The 18,618-nt window shown below is 36.1% G+C and overlaps 1 protein-coding gene across 2 annotated transcripts; it reads left to right on the plus strand.

The window, feature by feature from the left end:
• Nucleotides 1–502: 502 nt before the first annotated feature.
• Nucleotides 503–18,024, plus strand: LOC141431560 (putative odorant receptor 92a). Of its 2 annotated transcripts, XM_074092733.1 has the most exons (9): nt 503–750; nt 1,962–2,117; nt 5,521–5,709; nt 7,499–7,685; nt 8,380–8,476; nt 9,805–9,906; nt 10,918–11,006; nt 12,204–12,270; nt 17,913–18,024. In XM_074092733.1, exons 1-9 carry the CDS (start codon nt 504–506, stop codon nt 17,967–17,969), a joined length of 1,191 nt encoding a protein of 396 aa, XP_073948834.1. In that variant the 5' UTR covers nt 503; the 3' UTR covers nt 17,970–18,024. The 2 variants fall into 2 exon arrangements, with proteins under 2 accessions (XP_073948834.1, XP_073948835.1); XM_074092734.1 differs by lacking the exon at nt 5,521–5,709.
• Nucleotides 18,025–18,618: the final 594 nt, after the last annotated feature.

Below are 18,618 nucleotides of genomic sequence, written 5' to 3' on the forward strand. Positions count from 1 at the left end.
AAGCTAGATCGATTTGTCGTCCCCGAAAACCCCCACATACCGAATTTCATCGAAATCATTGGAACCGTGTCCGAGATTCTGATTAAAAACAACCAACAAGAATTGCTTGTTTAAAGTTATTAGAGAGATTAAAGTTGTGTTTTGGAATTATTAGTGGATGGTACCAACTATTATCGTTAATTTTACTACTTTCGCGTCAACTTTATTTTTGAGAGAGAGAGAGAAAATTATTTACACATATTCGATACACATAAAAATACCTAAGATGGAAAGAATAAAAAAAAAACATCGAATAGTATAGTAGTGTAGTAGTAGTAGGTGTAGTAGTTTTTCAATGTCTTATTCTTTTTTTTGAGAGAAATTTCTCTTCCATCCCAATCAACATGCGACTGCGATTAAACAATATAACTACGGAACCCTTCATAAAGTGATCACGTCAATAAATAAATAAAATGGCTGAGTTTCCATATAAATAAGCTTGCGGTCACAGACGAATAGCAGTCATGTCTGAATTTTCAACTGAACCCATGTTTCGGGACACCTACACGATTGTGTTAAGGTATTTTAGGAATAATTTGATTGATGTGCTGGATGATATGCCCTGGCTAGGGAAGTTGTCTTGGTTGCAATTGCTGGTGTATATTCTGGCTGTGGGGAGCCATACAGGTGGTGTGCTTGAGAGAATAGCAAATGGAGCTGATATGGTCCAACTTTCTGGAGATTTATCGGCGACTCTTGTACTTTGGCAAGGTGCTCTTTACTATTAAACTAGTTTCTTAAAACTTAATTAAATATAGAATTAGCAATACTAATACGGTATTTGAATATCCTATAATATCATCATTATCATCATCATCATCCCAGCCTATATAGGTCCCACTGCTGGGCACAGGCCTCCTCTCAGAACAAGAGGGCTTGGGCCATAGTTCCCACGCGGGCCCAGTGCGGATTGGGAACTTCACACGCACCATTGAATTGCTTCGCAGGTTTGTGCAGGTTTCCTCACGATGTTTTCCTTCACCGCAAAGCTCGTGGTAAATTTCAAATGTAATTCCGCACATGAATTTTGAAAAACTCAGAGGTGCGAGCCGGGGTTTGAACCCACGACCCTCTGTTTGAGAGACGATAGGTCAAACCACAAGGCCACCACGGCTCTATCCCTCACGCACCCTTTTTTTCTTCTATAATATATTATTATGAAAATATAGATAAACAGACAGTGTTTAGTGAAGAGAAAACTTAAATCGGTGGGAAATTGGATTTAAAGTGATTTTTTGAAAAATCTATATACTTATCCCTTTCTGAAACGCTTTTCTCTATGCATCAAGTAAGACGCTACTTGCGTGTGACTGTGTATGGCTTTTTCTGTCTAATTTGAAACTTTTATAACTTTGTTGTTTGTAAAGGTAGCTCAAAAATTGTTTTTCTATTCGATAACAGGCATTATGAACTTTTAATTTATAACATGAATAACAAATTGTCAAATGCCGTATTCTAGAACTAGTATTTGTATCCAAAAGCTAATTTTTTGAGAGATATTGGCTTCTAGTTCGATTTTACTGAGTCTACATAAATATAATCTTAATGCCCATAAATTCTTACGACGTTCAAATTTGTCAACTTTTTCACTGGAAAAGATTATATTTTTGACGATATTCAGAATAGACAGTTTTCCACGTATTTATTTTCGATTTGGGCGTATAATTTGGAGTTGTAGATTTTCTTTTTGTACTCAAATCATATTTTTTATATTCAATTATATACCTGTCTACCTTTGGAAGAGGAAGCCCGTTTTAGTTAATTGTATGTGTTTAGACATCGTGTTTTACAAAATTTCAATGTAAAAAAAATGGTCCTATAATACATTTATAGTCAAGTGAGCTTTACACCTACACTAACTAAAAGCCATCTAACAAATGCTTTAATTTATTATAATTATAAAAGTTATTAATTTCTTTCAGTTACCGTCTTGTACGTAGAAATTTATGGAAAGAGGAAATTGATAAAGAAACTAATTTTGAACCTTGAAGCCTTATGGTCTTCTGACGATAAACTACGGTTAGAAATGGAGGAAATTAAACGACAGTCTGTAAAATCTATCTATAAGTGGATATCACGTAAGTACTATAATATTTGCGGAATACGGAAATTCGTCGAAGAACTAAAGTCACTGACATAGCTGGAAAAATATGCAAATTGAAGTGGCAATGGGCAGGCCACATCGCTCGAAGAACAGATAACCGTTGGGGGAGAAAAGTCCTCGAGTGGCGACCACGAACCGGAAGACGAAGCGTTGGCAGGCCTCCCACCAGGTGGACTGACGACATCGTGAGAGTAGCGGGAAACCGGTGGATGCAAGTGGCAAGTAGTCGTTCATTGTGGCGTTCTAAGGGGGGGGCCTTTGTCCAGCAGTGGACGTCTTCGGGCTGATGATGATGATGATGATGATGACTATAATATTTGCTGCTACATTATTCAAAGCAATAAACTGTCCATGTTATGCTGGATTAAAAAATCCCAGCTTAAGAGCTGCAAGAAAAACGTAAAAAAACTCGACTGCCTGAAAAAATTTTTCAAATACAAACTAAGCATGAAAAATTTATTTAATAGTGGGTTTCCATATTTTTCGATGTTTTATAATTTTGGTTATATTTATAGTTTTCAATCGCCCTCCATAATTTCACGGATGCAATTATAAAATACTATATCCCCTTTGTAACTCCAGTAGTTTTAACACATCTAATGATACCCCATAATGTTGAAAACCGTCCAGTCATTTAAGCTACAGAGAGGACATAAAAAATTAACATACGCTTGAAAATAATAATTCTCCTTCAGGCAGTTGGGTAGAAACGTAAGTTTTTTTTTACCCGACTGCCAGAAAGAGGGTTATGTTTTTCGAGCGTATGTATGTATGTGGGTATGTATGTCAATTTCTTTGGTCCTCGCTGCAGCCTAAACGGCTGGACCGATTTTAACATATGAGGTATGATTGGATTCGTTATAACTGTCGGAGTGGCATAGGCTATACAATATTTCAATATGGCGTCTGCGAAAAAAAATATGGCGGAGGAATGAAAAAAAATTGTATTGTAGCAATGCAAAATGAAAGCTTATAATTAGCCCATTCTAAATATCAAAAAAATGTAAAATAAAACATTAAATTAAAAAAAATCAAAAAACCCGGCTGCCAAAACTAAAAGGAAGAAAATAAGCCTAGTGGTCTAGAACTCTGTTAAGTAGCTAATTTAAAGTTCAACAGTCGGGACCCATTTAAATCGTGACGCTCAAAAACTCTTAGTAATTCTTCTCAATCATTTTTCATTAATTCAATCTAGAGTATTCTAGAGGCCTAAGATGGGATACCTCAAGTGTCAGTAATTTCACCGGCTGTCTTACTCTCCATGCCGAAACACAATAGTGCAAGCACTCTGCTTCACGGCAGGATTAGCGAGCAAAGCGGTGGTAGCAGTCCGGGCGGACCTTGCACAAGGTCCTACCACCTGCAAGTTTCATTACTACCTACGTTAAATTACGAAACCTTAAAGTGAACGAGATTCCTTAATAACCCAAACTCTTTATTGCGTTAAATGTTGTGGTTAAAAGATCTTAATAGGTATGAAGGTTCAATATTTACGCTCAATGAACGAACAAATGAACGCTGGAATGTACCTAATGCACAGAGATCTAAATTTTATTCTGCAAAACCCAAGACTCGCAAATCTTGTAGAGCTTGAATTTTTATTTTATCGTTGTAGTTAGAAATAGAAGAAAATTTGTCGATATTTCTTTGTAATCTTATAACCAAATATAATAATTATTTTATAATTTGCGTATGAAGTGATAAGTCATGCAAACTAAAGCAGAGCGTTCTTTCAGTACGCGGAAAGGGATTTTTAGTGAAAAAAAAAATAGGCTAAACCCAGAAAATGTTGACAAATTTTAATAGGACAAGTTTCAAGATCGAAAAAGATAAAGATAAAGATCAAATTTCATGTAGTACTTCAAATTTCACGTGTTTTTTAAATAACTCTTTTCAAAATTATCAGAATTCGACGACCTTCTGTTACGCAAGATTTCCTAGTAATCTATTATATATTTTCTTTGGTGGACTGTTTTGTTTTTCGAGATCTTAAATCCCAAAGAATAGGTACTTCCTTCACTCATCCTTCTGTAACTGTTCAGGTGGCCTAACGAAAATGCTCTCCACGTCACTTCACTGCTCTATAGGTAGATATAATTTGCATTGAAACAGCTCGGTTTACGATTAACGATCTAACTAAAAGAAAACCTCCCAAACATAAAAGGAACAATAACTAATTAACAAGGACCCGATGTAGGCGTGTCTGTGAAAGAAAGACGGTCGCCCCTCGCATTTCCACGTTCTACGAGACGTCCTGAGATCTTCATATAAATGGAAAACGTAACGTCGACGAATCATGGAGTCAATCAATCGCGCTACCCGCGTGTGAAGCGGCAAATCGAAAAATCTTCAAATCTTCTCCACTGTCTCCGATTCATTCTGTGTTGCCGCCCGAAGAAATAACGAAGTATCTTACAGTTACTCGAATTTTATAGTGTTCAAAAGCTTAAAATCCGCGATATTTTTAGGTTAACTGTTGTGAAATTTGGGGTTTTTACTAGTAGTTACAGCCGAGTCTTTAGTGCGAAAAATTATTGCTAAAACTACTTCGACGTTTCAACCATATGGCATTGGCCGTTTTCACGAATAGACCGCAAGTAGCGAGCGTAGATTAATAAATACTATTAGGCTACTTTTCTTTCATGTGATAATTTAAAAAATACCCCTATATAAATTCTCGTTTACATACATGTATAACAATAAATACTATCTAACATCCAAGACTAAAACTATTTATAAACTAAACTATGTTACAAAACAAAAACGTCATCCAAATTTTCTGCCCCAGGCATTGACCCCAAATATAATAAATATAATAAGTAAATAAATATTATGGGACACTTGACACTAATTGACCTAGTCCCAAATAAAAACATATTATATTACATTAATTAACTATATTATGGATAACCACATACTTAAAATACATATTAAACATCCAAGGAAGTCCCGCGAGCAAACATGTGTATTATTCATTCAAAAATATCTGCCTTGGTTGGGAATCGGACATGGAACCTAAAAAAAAAGACATTTACTGCCATATAAAAAAAATACAATGAACAAAACAGAAGCAACAAATAAAACGTAAATTTAGAACTACACAATGTACAAAAAGGGAGAAAAAAATAATAATAAAAAGGCATACGAAAATAAAAACAACAGACACGTTACAGAGAAGGACACTACACTAGGACGTTACACGTTGCAAGGAAAATCAATGTTGTACATCATGCCCAAAGTACACCAGGCCTACATGAGAACTACAACTCAAGCCTCCCTTTGAGACAAGCCTGAGTCGAACAATGGGATGTATGTTAGATGTCCAGACCTAGCAACGTTACATGAAAAAGTTTTCTATAATATTTATTATTTTGCAGAGTTCTACAAAATACTAACATGCTATATGCACTTTTATTTCTGCTTGCCATTTTTCGCCACGGCAGTGAGGCACTTTGTTCTCAAAGAAGATTTTGCCTTCACTACCATTTATAAACTGAAAGTGCCATTTCAATACGAAGATAATTTTCTACTGTATTGGGTCGCTTCGATGATTGACTATGGCGTTTGTAAGTTCATTGTTTGTGATTGTTTTAAATATTATCTTACTACCGCATCACTGGTGAAAACGTACCCTTACAGTATAATAAGTGATTTATTTTCAAGCCATGTTTTATCTGACAACAAAGTTAATTGTGCAATCGATTTTACAGTTTAAATTTATTATAATTAAACTTTAATGGAATATTTACTCATCCATCATGTTACACCTTTACTTTCACACTATTTTAAATAATTGCGGTTTAATTGGACGTCGAGTTAACTTACAACTTGCACTGTTTATCCAAACCCGGGTAGACTTCAACAGCAATAATATTAAAACGATAAAAATCATTGTGATTGAAAAAGTAAGGTTACAAAATAGTCCGTAGGCTTAATCTGTTTTTCGATGTAATCCGTTATTTTTGTGTGTTTTATGTACAACAGAAAGTTATAAAACAATATACAATTCATTGTCCATCTTTCTGAACTCGATTCATTTTAATGAGGAATTTGTTCATTTTAATCTCGCATTGAACATCCAAATAGCATTACAACCTTGAGTCAGTATTTTTCTGGTTTAGTGAAAAAATGTCTTTAAAGCGTCAATGTTTAACCAAAACGAGTACTTACTTAAAAACAAAATGAACACTCCTCAATAAACGTATGGTTTATATCAATCCAATTGATATAAAGTGTAAACAAACCGATTTTATCAAAATTCTTGTATATAAACACCCAGTGGATCAAATCAATAACAGATTCATCTATAACTTGTGTCTTTTAACTAAACCACCAAAATTCACTTGATTTCAATATTTAATTTTCATTTGAAAAATAGTCGTCAAATCTGAAGTTATTTCTTGAATGAAACAGGGGTATAACCTGTAGTAGCATATACTAGCGTATAGATCACAGATTACTAATATGTAGTGGAAAATTTGACATTTTAAAAATAGATTAATGCTCGATTTAATATGTGATTTTTATGTACCTACTTACGTTAAAATTTAAAAATAGTTACTGCTTTTATAATTGAATAAACAGTCTTTGGAATTAAATCAAGTATTGACAATAATAAAATAGACAAAAATACTTTGATTTACTCAATTAATCAATTTACTGAACAGATTAATTATTTTGCACTAGGTTTCACATCACTAAATGTCTATGGTTGGGTAAATGGCGTACTTATCTATTTACACTTTTCATAAATTGGATTGATATAAACCATAGTTCTGTTGCATTTAAAAAAAAAACATCGCTAGAAATAGATTATCTTGAAATTTGGCATTTTTTTTATGTAAATTGCGTGACAATACAATAATCTGGTAGTGACATCCTGGTAGACCTATCAAGACCTACGGCGCTAAAATGTAGATTAGATTAAATTATTGATATAATTTCCAAGGATAGGAGTTTCACTGAACTTTTTTATGAAATAAACCTAACCTAACCTTTAACCCAAAGTACATCAAATCGAATTAATAACAATAGAAATAAGTTTGGTTTTTAGGATAAATTGCATTATATCAAATGAAAATTATATCAACTGTTGCATTATATCAATTGTTGTTATATCCTTCATTATACACACCGCTTTGTAGGTACATTATGTTAAAAATACTCTAGATAGTCAACATGTACTTTTCTTATTTTCCAGAGGCCAAAGACAGTTTGTATGTATATTATACCTACCTCATTGTGTCGGTAGTTCCAGAAATTTTCACGTAATTTGACCTCCACTTAAACCATAATTCCCACTTGACTCCTTGACTTTTACAAGCTTTTTATCCCGAACTTTCTCAAATATTACAGTGTACAACACAGGATTACTGATAACATCTGACCTTTTATTGGTAAATGTCAGCATGAACCATCTTCGAACACTATTTGTTATACTACAAGACGATCTTAAGAACATTGTGCACTCAAACGAACCTTTCGAAGAGACGGCCACAAGTAGATTGAAAAGAATAATACCGAAACACGCAAATTTGCTGCAGTAAGAAATTTTAAGTACTTCCGTAAAATTATGCAGATGTAAAAAGGAAACGAGAATTATGTTGAATTTAGTTGCATTCGTTTAATTCAGATATTTACTTGAAGCCGTGAAATTGGACGAGTTTATAATGTTACAAAATGAAGAGCTTTAACGACCGGTGAAAACACACACATGAAGGTATTCTACGTTAGTCCTATTGGTTTAGGCGACGTAGGTACCTAGAAGCCTACTAGACTAGCGACGCATCTGGAATTCATTCGATACGCAGTTGTATACTTATGTGATGATGCTTACTTACCATCCGTGATATACTTGCTCGTTTTCACATTCTACATACATATTTGATTAATAAATTAATTGTATATATCTTCTTTACATGGTACGAGTATAAAATAATGTTGCTTTCTACAGTCTGTCCTTGTGATTGTATGTTGGCTGAGATCTTCTAAACTACGCAACGGATTTTCATGTAGTTTTCATCAGTAGGAGTGATTTAAAAGGAAGGTTTCTAGAAAACATATAGCTGGCAACACGTCTCGGTATTGCGCGGGTATAAATAGTTTTAGGAAAAGAAAGGTGAAAACGTTGCCGCTTTAGATTATGTTACGATGCAGACCTTAATTTTTTCTTCGCCAATTTTTTTCAAAATTGCACCCATGCACCTAGGGCGCTATTACTTAATTTAATTTTTCAGGTTAATGGCAGAATTAAGTGAGGCGTTTGGGGCAATTTTTTTGATCCACCTCGCCTTTTTTTCTGGGACCATGTGCTTTTTTGGATTTGCGGCTCGGGTAAGATGCTCATTAAGTATGCCCAGCAAAGGACTGATACAGGTTGATGATGATGATTGTTACCTTATAAGCGAGGACTTCAACCTTAGATAATTAAAGACACTTTAACTAATGGATTCTTAGTTCTCCGCTTCGCTTCGCTTGCATGGAAACTCATTTTCTGACTTAAATAACCGTTGCTCACTGACTAAATACCGAGTAGTCATAAAATGACAATTTTGACATTTTCGCATGCAATATTGCAGTGCTGCACTGTCATATATTATTATTATCCACATCCATTATAGCTCCCGCTGCACTTAAGTTCCAACGTCACGCGAGTCACAATATACAACAGCGACGGCAAGACAGTAGGAACACATTTTAAATAAACTATGTATAGTCAAGAAGTGTAAGAAGCCGTGGTGGCCTAGTGGTTCGACCTATCGCCTCTCAAGCAGAGGGTCGTGGGTTCGAACCCCGGCTCGCACCTCTGAGTTTTTCGAAATTCATGTGCGGAATTACATTTGAAATTTACCACGAGCTTTGCGGTGAAGGAAAACATCGTGAAGAAACCTGCACAAACCTGCGAAGCGATTCAATGGTGCGTGCGAAGTTCCCAATCCGCACTGGGCCCGCGTGGGAACTATGACCCAAGTCCTCTTGTTCTGAGAGGAGGCCTGTGCCCAGCAGTGGGACGTATATAGGCTGGGATGATTGATAGTCAAGGGAACTGAATCACGTACCAGGGTGGAACCTTTGTGCTACTAATGTCATGTTGACATCACATACATTTGCCAAAGAAAGCATAGCGGAATTGGTTATGATATGGTTCTGCCCTGGTACGTGATTCGGTACTACGACTGTATGTGTGACTTAAGAAGCCAGGGTCCAACCGTTTCTTTTATAAAAAGATACAGGCCTGTAGAAAAAACATTGGATAGTTTTCATCCCTAAAAATTGTACAGTTCCCGCGGGTGTGCGAATGAATAATTTTTTTGCAGACGAAATCATGGGCAACAACTAGTGTACTATAAAATAAATATAACAAGGTAAGTGATTTTACCGAATCCCCCGTTACACCTCTGAGTTTTTCGAAATTCATGTCCAAAATTACATTTGAAATTTACTACGAGCTTTACGATGAAGGAAATCATCGTGAACTCCTTGACAAACCTGCGAAGCAATTCAATGATTTTGAAATTCCAAATCAACTTTGGGCCCGCGTGGGAACTACAGCCCAAGCCCTCTAAATCTGAAAGGAGGCCTGTGCCCAACAGTGGGTCATATATAGGCCGAGATGATCAAGTGATTTTATTGAAATAGTATTTTTTTCAATTGTATTTCAGGTCCATTGCAGCCCTGAGAGTATTAAAAACCTGCTGGCATCTTCCTTTATATTGATTTGCATTTACAGCTGCTGCTCATACGGACAAGATCTGACTGATGCGGTGAGTTACGTAGAAAGTCTTTGTGCTACAGAGTTATCTTGACATTCCAAACATCTGCTAAAAGAAACCATAGAGGAATTTCCTCGATTTTCGAACGGAACCCTTATAGTCTCGCCATGTCTGCCTGTCTGTCTGTCCATCCGCGGCTTTGCTTAGGGACTATCAATGCAAGAAAGCTGTAATTTTGCACGAATATATATGTAAACTATGCCGACAAAAAGGTACAATAAAAAAATCAAAAATAATTATTTTAGAGTACCTCCCATAGACGTAAAGTGGGGGTGTTTTTTTTTTCTCATCCAATCTTGTAGTGTGGGGTATCGTTTGATAGGTCTTTATTTAACCAATCACGAGCAAACGTCAAACATCAAACGCACCTCACGATACTAACGCCATCTAGCGATATTTCGCCTCAGTGAACACCCTCATTTGCTTTATTGTAAATGTTGTGTTGTGTGGTCCACTCCCGTACTAGGCTGCACTGCACAGCCACGCGAAACCTTGCATTCCATCTTGACACTGTTTACACAGTAGTGTGTGTGTAAACGCTTCTCAAAATTGTTCAAAATTAATTTTCAAATCCACAATGATTCAACTTGAGAGGCCATGGTTAATCCATTCTACTAGGCTGCCACGGCTTTTTATTAGAATTGGAGGCTTTTGTTTACTTTGCCTTGTGTTTTGTTGTAGTTTAGTCAAATCGTGTAGATCATCTTGACCCACTTCCAGTGGTTCAATTGACTTAAAGTTTGGTTTGGCATACAATGTAAGTACAGTCAACAAAAAGTACGGTCAGCAAAAAAGCTTGTATTTAAAAAGAATGTTTTAACAGAAACTTATTTTGAAATCCTTACAGTAAAATTCTTTTTCTTTCTATAAAAGTTTGGAAGATTTAAACATTTAAAAGTTCAGAAAAAGATCCCTGTGAATTTGGTGCTTTATATGTTTGGAAAACCTGCGTCTACGGCTCGTATATGAAAGGACTATTTACATAAAAGGTTTTTATTTCAGAGCTTGGATGTTGCAAACGCTGCTTACGAAGGGCCCTGGCATCTCATGTCACATGAATACAGACTGTGCATATTATTTATCATGCTAAGGTAATGCAATATTTTACAATCCGAATAAGATACATACTAAATACATTAATATGTACTATGATTTTGGGATGTCCACTGCACCATATTATCGATTGGATCGAATTGGCCAATGTGTCATATACATTCGATGACAGTTAAAGAAAGTTCATGTATTCCAAATTTTATTAAATCTTTATCTGTACGGATTTGGACCGCCAAAACAAAAAACATCCAATTACTACTCATGTAAAGTTTAAGGAAAGTAATTTCCTTTTTTGTTGGCGATTGGAAATTTCATTGACGTCAGGAGCTGCGATCGACGTGTGTCTGAGGGAGGCGAGGTCTGACAGTCGATTACCTTCTGTAATGCTGTTTCCGCACTAGTACCGTCATGTTCTATATGTATATGTATTTGGATTACATAAAAATTCAATTATTAGAGATTGGGTATCTTACATTACAAAAAAACGAACCGTTGGATTGGTCGGATTCTCCGGTGGTTCAATTGGTTGGAGACCTCTGGCCCCTGGCGCGTAAATTTGGGATTACATGTATAGGTTGGATGACGATAGAAGTACAGTCAAAACTGTCAGAAAAAATGCTTGTGTTGAAAACTATTTTTATGTCCGAAATTTACAACTGTGCTGACTTTAAGAGATATAGTAACGAGACTTATCGAGGGCCATAATAATTATTCATTTGTATGGGTGTATTTGAACATCCCAATATATTTTTTAGTATATTTATTACTTCATTTTGAATAAAGTTTCTCTTGAGTAGAGTTGTCCAATAGGAGTTATGTAGCATTTATGTATTATGAAGTGGCAATGGGCAGGGCACATTGCTCGCAGGACTGATGGCCGATGGGGTCAAAAGGTTCTCGAATGGCGTCCGCGGACCGGGAGACGAGCTGTCGGTAGGCCTCCAACAAGATGGAGCGACGACCTGGTTAAGATCGCGGGATCGCGGTGGATGCGGAAAGCACAAGACCGGTCTGAGTGGAGAGCCTTGGGGAGGCCTATGTCCAGCAGTGGACGTCTTTCGGCTGACATGATGATGATGATGATGATGATGTATTATGCTTTATATAGCGCAATATTTTTTTTCCGGAGAACCAACAGCTTTAATTTACAGAGGAAACTTATTTTATAGTAACAATAAAGCCAATTATAGGATCTCACAAGTAGAAATATATAACCTGTTTTTTTCCACTAACAGATCCCAGAAAGCGTATTACATTAGATCAACAAGCTTCACAAATATATCATTGCAAAGTTTTACGAAGGTAAGCTGTTTTTGTTAATATATATTTATCTTTCGACTTATTAAATATAATGACCCGGATAACTCACGTCTTAAATCGAGTTTAGCTCGTCATGTTTCGGGCTAGTCCGTAGCCCTTCGTTTTCGGAGCAACGCGACTCAGCGGCTGCCGCAACACGCGCACTGCGGACTAGCCCGAAACATGTCGAGCTAAACTCGATTTAAGACGTGAGTTATCCGGGTCATTATATTTAATATGAGTGAGTCTCACGGTAGTTTCATGTTCAAAATCTTTCGACTTGTTGGTAGTGAAATGTCAAAGTTTTTGTAATAAATTCACATTTAAATAGAGGTGTGATTTTGTGATCGTTTATTATTTTAGGTGGTAAAAAAGTATTTTTTATAATGCTACCCTAATAATTTTACTTATCACAAATGTGAAAGTTTGCATTTTTGTTTAGATGTTTGCTTATTTAGACGTGTGTATTTGTTACTACATCACGTAGAAATGTCTCAACGGATTCAAAGTTTGTTACCTAAGATGTATATTCCGGAAAATTGAATTGTTCCTACACGATAGCTATTAGCAACAGTACATTGTGTCTTAAGGGCGGTAAATAAGCAATTACGAACGAGAGTCTATTAGAAGCCCGAAGTCGAAGACTGAGGGCTTTAATGAGTCGATGTTCGTAATCCTAGTACCGCCCGTGCGACATACAATGTTTTTCATCACATTTGCGAGTAAAATTGTATATTTGTAAAGAAAAACTAATATTTTATCAAAAATTGCCTATACCGCTGGCTGCGCTCTTGGCAATCCGCAGCATGTGCATGGCGTGCGTGTGCAGTGCGCGCACGGAGCAGCAGCACGCCATGCAGTAACAAAGTCATTTACCGACCTTGGGCTTCATGACATGAAAATTGGTACGCGCAATGACTCATTTACCGACCACGGGTTTCATGACAAGCACATTAAGGTCGAGGGTTTTATTTGGGGGGTTGCAACCAAGGTAGCCTGCATGTTACGACACTGTTTACGAGCAAGTGTGATGAAAATTGTTTTTAGATAAAGTCGTAAGAAATATTTTACAATGATCGGTTTGGGTTCATAACACTAGTAACTATGCATCCGTGTCTCCTCAAATATTTTATAGAACAGAACTTGTATGATCTGAGAACAGAACACCTCTTACAAACACTATTCTCGAACCAGACTCAGAGAATAAAAGAGGTCATATTTATAAAGCACGCGACAGAACCTTTTAAATCCAGCGCATAAAGTAGAAATATCAGTTTCATTCCGACTCAAAATCACTATCGATATCATTTTTCTTTAGAGCATCTTTTGTAGTAAGTTACGTAAAAGAAAATACCGTGGCCGGGTATTAAAGAACCCGGATATCGACACCCCGGGCTGTTTCTCCGGACCGTTATTAGTTAGTTTGAGGCATGCAAGTACTTATCACAGCAGATGGTAGGTATTGCATGATTTCCCCTCCAACAAAAACATGGTATAATAACCACGGTTGTTTTTGTAGTCATCGGAAATATTTGATATTGTTTGCACTTGTATGGCGATTTGTTTTGGTGTATTTTTGCAAGAAGGTAGCAAATTTTGATTTGATGTTTGCATTGCCGTATTTCCAGTAATGGTAAAAAAGTATAGACAAATGATATGTTGTGAAGTTTAATATTAAAACATTAAAAGAGTCGCCGCTTCAGAGTGGATCCGAATCGAAATTTTGTATAAGTACCGAATTCGACTGCCCAGAATTCAAAAACTTACTATCGTTTGGTTGATTAAGCACTACATGGGATAAAAAGAAATTTTACAATAAAAAGCTAAAGGCCACTGCCGTCGTAAATGCTGCGTGATTCTGGGTTGTGGGAGTTTCATTTGATAACTGAAAATTTCAATGCATATTGAAAACTGAAGGAAAATTTAATTGAATAAAAACACCTCCGTGTTGATTTAAATCGACGTTTTGATGACAATTGGAAAGGTTGTGCTAATGATAAATTTAGTGAAGAAGGAAAGAAAAGATTAATTCGTGGCATGATTACACAAAGCATATGGTGGTAGGACCTTGTGCAAGGTTCGCCCGGATTGCTACCACCATCTTGCTCGCTTATCCTGCCGTGAAGCAGCAGTGCTTGCACTGTTGTGTTTCGGCGTGGAGAGTAAGACAGCCGGTGAAATTACTGGCATTTGAAGTATCCCATCTTAGGCCTCTAGGTTGGCAACGCATCTACAATACCCCTGGTATTGCAGATGTTTATGGGCGGAGGTGATCTCTTACCACAGGAGAGCCACTTGCTCGTTAGCCACCCAGTCGAATAAAAAAAAAAAAAAACATAGGAGAAAACTAAAAAAATACGTTTCACAGTCACGAAATGGACCCAAATCAGCATAACGCCGCCCGTGCGAACGGCGCTGGCCTTCTTTTGGGATCATCAACACTGCATACATTTTACAAAAAAAAAATTAAAGCAAAAAAACAAATGGCGAAACTGACACACTCAAAATATCTGCCAACAAAAAACAAACATTGCATTGCATTGGAATTGATGAAGTATACCTATTAAAAATATTTCGAAAAAGTAAAACTTAGTCTTCGGAGAAAGTTCTCGAGTGGAGACCGTGGATCGGCAAGCGGAGCATAGGACGTCCACCAACAAGATGGACGGATGACCTGGTTAAAGCTGCGGGTTCACGTTCACAAGTCGCTTAAAAGCTATTTTTAATTCATCAAATGAATGCCGCTACAAACCGTTACAAAACTTTGTTTCCAGCTTGCTCGTTTTTGTCTTTTTTTCGAAAAAATAAAATAAAACCTAATTTTCCAACTCCTTGCCATGTCTTTCAGTTTTCAAACTCTAGTCGTATTTATTTTCCTGTAAGTATATGGGTAAGGCCGCGAATTTTGACCAATGTGACATAGAAATAACATAAAAAAAATACGTGACGTTACCATAAAACGTAACGCAAATTTTTATAAAGCCTAGATCAAACTGGTAAAATTCCCATTAGATAACGTATGTATGAAAAAAAATACATCTCATATAATAAAGTGAAGTTTTTATTTTTACTAGAACTTTCTGACGATACTGATCTTAAATCTGTCCTATATGAGATCTATAGAGCTAAACATGAGAATGTGGAAGTAGCAGTACCCTCTAGTTGACGAACATCTTTCCAAAAGTGTATCTTTACATGCCTCTCTAACACTGACAATAAGGTGCACATTTATAAGCATAACGAATTTGGATGTGGTTTTTTTTTATTCGACTGGATGGCAAACGATCAAATGAGTAAGAGATCACCACCACCCATAAAAATCTGCAACACCAGGGGTATTGCAGACGCGTTGCCAACCTAGAGGCCTATGATGGGATACCTCGTGCCAGTAATTTCACCGGCTGTCTTACTCACCACGCCGAAACACAACAGTGCAAGCACTGCTGCTTCACGGCAGGATTAGCGAGGAAGATGGTGGTAGCAATCCGGGCGGACCTTGCACAAGGTCCTACCACCTAGTTGTGAGCATGCTTGTGACTTCGACTGTACAAGCTATTAAATACCTCAAAGAAATGGCCAAAACCCTAAATCACAGGTTTTACCAATTTAGGAAGTAGTATCTTAGTTAAGTGGACAATGTAAAAAGATGTTTTTGGAAATAAATTATTATGATTATTAAGTTTAGGTAACAAATGAACTAAGTAGGTAGGTAAGTGAATCTCTCCGTTTGTCTCTCACTTTAAATACGCTATGCATGTAGCAGGACGTGAACACAGAACTCGCCACAATTCTCTTGTGCCGATCCCTGCACCTACAGATTAAATTTATTTTACTTCAAATATCCATCTAACTAACTTACTGTGCGTGCAGTCATTGGAAACCTAATAATAAACTGGTGTAAGTTAGAATTTTTCTGTGTGAACTTCCCTTTACCACATTTTTTCGTTACGTTATGTACAAAATACGTAGCATTTTGTAAAAATGTAACGTAATCGTAACGAAAGTGTAACGTATTTTATACAAAAAATCGTTTATCATGGTGAATAACGACATTTTGAACATAATAACACATGCCACTTACATGGAAAAGATTACCCTATCGTATGAAAAAACAACCAGTTAAAAATAATCACTACTTACCCTTAAAATCAAACAAGCACTTTCGACGTTTTTTCGAAAAAAACCTCCGCGTCACTTTTGATGGCTGTTTGTCAACAAACTGATGAGATTTATTTATCTCATCGATGTTGCCCTATTAGAGTATTAGTTGCCAGTGTACAAAAACAAATTTCTACCGAAATTGGCGTTAAAGGTAGCTTAAAAAAGCGTCACCTAAGTATTCGTAACGAAACGTGGTTTTTTGGCACGTGAAAAGAAATAAAATATAAAACATGAAAATTATTTGATTATCATGATTCCGCAATCGGTAGGACTATCGTTATATCATAAAATTTCGTTTAAACAAAATCATGATCATGAGAAGTTAAATAGCATGAAAATAATAAGGTATTAAGTACTCGTGGTCAAAAAAAATTGTCAATTTTCGTTACGTTTTGGACGGTAATATATTTTTATTATTTTTTAAAAAGGTTTAAATCAATTATCTCATTTGCGACCTTGAGAGTTTATATCGTGTCATATAATAAAAAAAATTAAACCTCTAGGTGTTATCAGTTTTTTTTATCAGCCTTCCAAATTTGAAACGTCCAAATTGGTCAAAATTCGCGGCCTTACCCATATTAATTTCTCTGTGAGAGTACAGAAAAATGGAAAATGTTAACCGTGGTTCATTGTTTCAAACGATACAATTAAAATATTCATTGCACTAAACTAAAATTAGAATTACGAAGTACAATCTGAATTCTAACCAACTGCGTTTATGTTACGTATCGAAGTCGTGGTGGACTTGTGGTTTGGTCTATGGCCTCTCAAGCAGAGGATGGTGGGCTCAAAGCCCGGTTCGCACCTCTGATTTTTTCGAAATTCATGTACGAAATTATATTTGGAATTTAACACGAGTTTTACGGTGAAGGAAAACACCGTGAAGACACTTGCACAAACCTGTGAAGCAATTCCATGGTGTGTGTGAAGTTTCCAATTCACACTGGGCCCGCGTGGGAACTACGGTCCAAGCCAAGCCCTTTCACTCTGATCAGGCCTGTGCCCAGCAGTGGGACGTATATTAGGGATGATGGGTATTATCAAATTCAAATTTAAAATGACGTAACACAATAATTTTATAATGTCATGGTATTTAATTTTCAAAAATCATTATTTATGGACAATTTCATTGGTAATCTGAGTGTTATCTAAAGACGATGGTAATTGGTAAAAAATACTTTGAACAATTAGCGTCCTACTTTTATTTTTGTCTGTCCATTCACAAAAGTTTCTTCTTTGAAGTTGAAACTTTTTTTAATAAGGGACATAATAACCTTATAAGCGATAAATAATTTAATTTAGTTTAAGCTATTCTTTTTTTTTGTTTAGCAGTCTTGTACGTGTTTTTTCAATATTTACTCATGTAACGAACATTATCTTATTTATTTATTTTAAATTATAGTCGTAATTACAAAGATAAGTGGTTCCCGAGAATATTAATTTTCTGATATTATAAACGATAATTGCATTGTTTTTTCTTTCAGATTTTGAACGTCACCTGGTCGTTCCTGTCTCTTATTGACAAAGTGTATGAAGATTAAGCAAAAGCTCAAGCAAAAGCCTAGTTGTTTGAAATTTGTAACACATTGAAATAGAACTTGCAAACTGTAAAATAAACTAAAATAATAAAAAAAAACGTTGTTTATTGTCTTGGTTTGGTTTACTTCTGTTTTATTATTTTTCATTATCTTGAATGTGGCTTGCGGAATAACAAGGCTAAAGTTTATTGTGATAACTTGGCTTTTCTTTTAAGTTACTACGAATCGTTGTGATTCTTGTGATAGCGATATTACTAGGTAACAGTGAATGCGTGCTATACTGTATTGGTTGTATGTTAGCTAAGATAGAGGTGGTTTGATAGTTCGCCACAATAATTCCATTTGCTGCCCGAATCTAATTTAAATATTTACCCTCACTATTATTCCTTATTCTACTGACACTGTCTGATACTCTCTAAATCTTATCTCTATAATCTTAAGCCGAGTTTAGATTTGCAAGAAAAATAGCACCAGTTGCATTACATTTACATAGCGGCGCTCGATTGACCACTACAAACTCGTTGGCTTTACGGCCTCGCAATATAATGCAACTTGCACGATTTTTCTTGCAAGTCTATACTCGGCTTACATATTTAAAAACAGCGTGATAAACAGGCAATGGACAGCTTGAAACACTGGAACCACACTGGAG

This window comes from Choristoneura fumiferana, chromosome 10 (assembly GCF_025370935.1).
Source record: "Choristoneura fumiferana chromosome 10, NRCan_CFum_1, whole genome shotgun sequence".
Classification (NCBI taxonomy): domain Eukaryota; kingdom Metazoa; phylum Arthropoda; class Insecta; order Lepidoptera; family Tortricidae; genus Choristoneura; species Choristoneura fumiferana.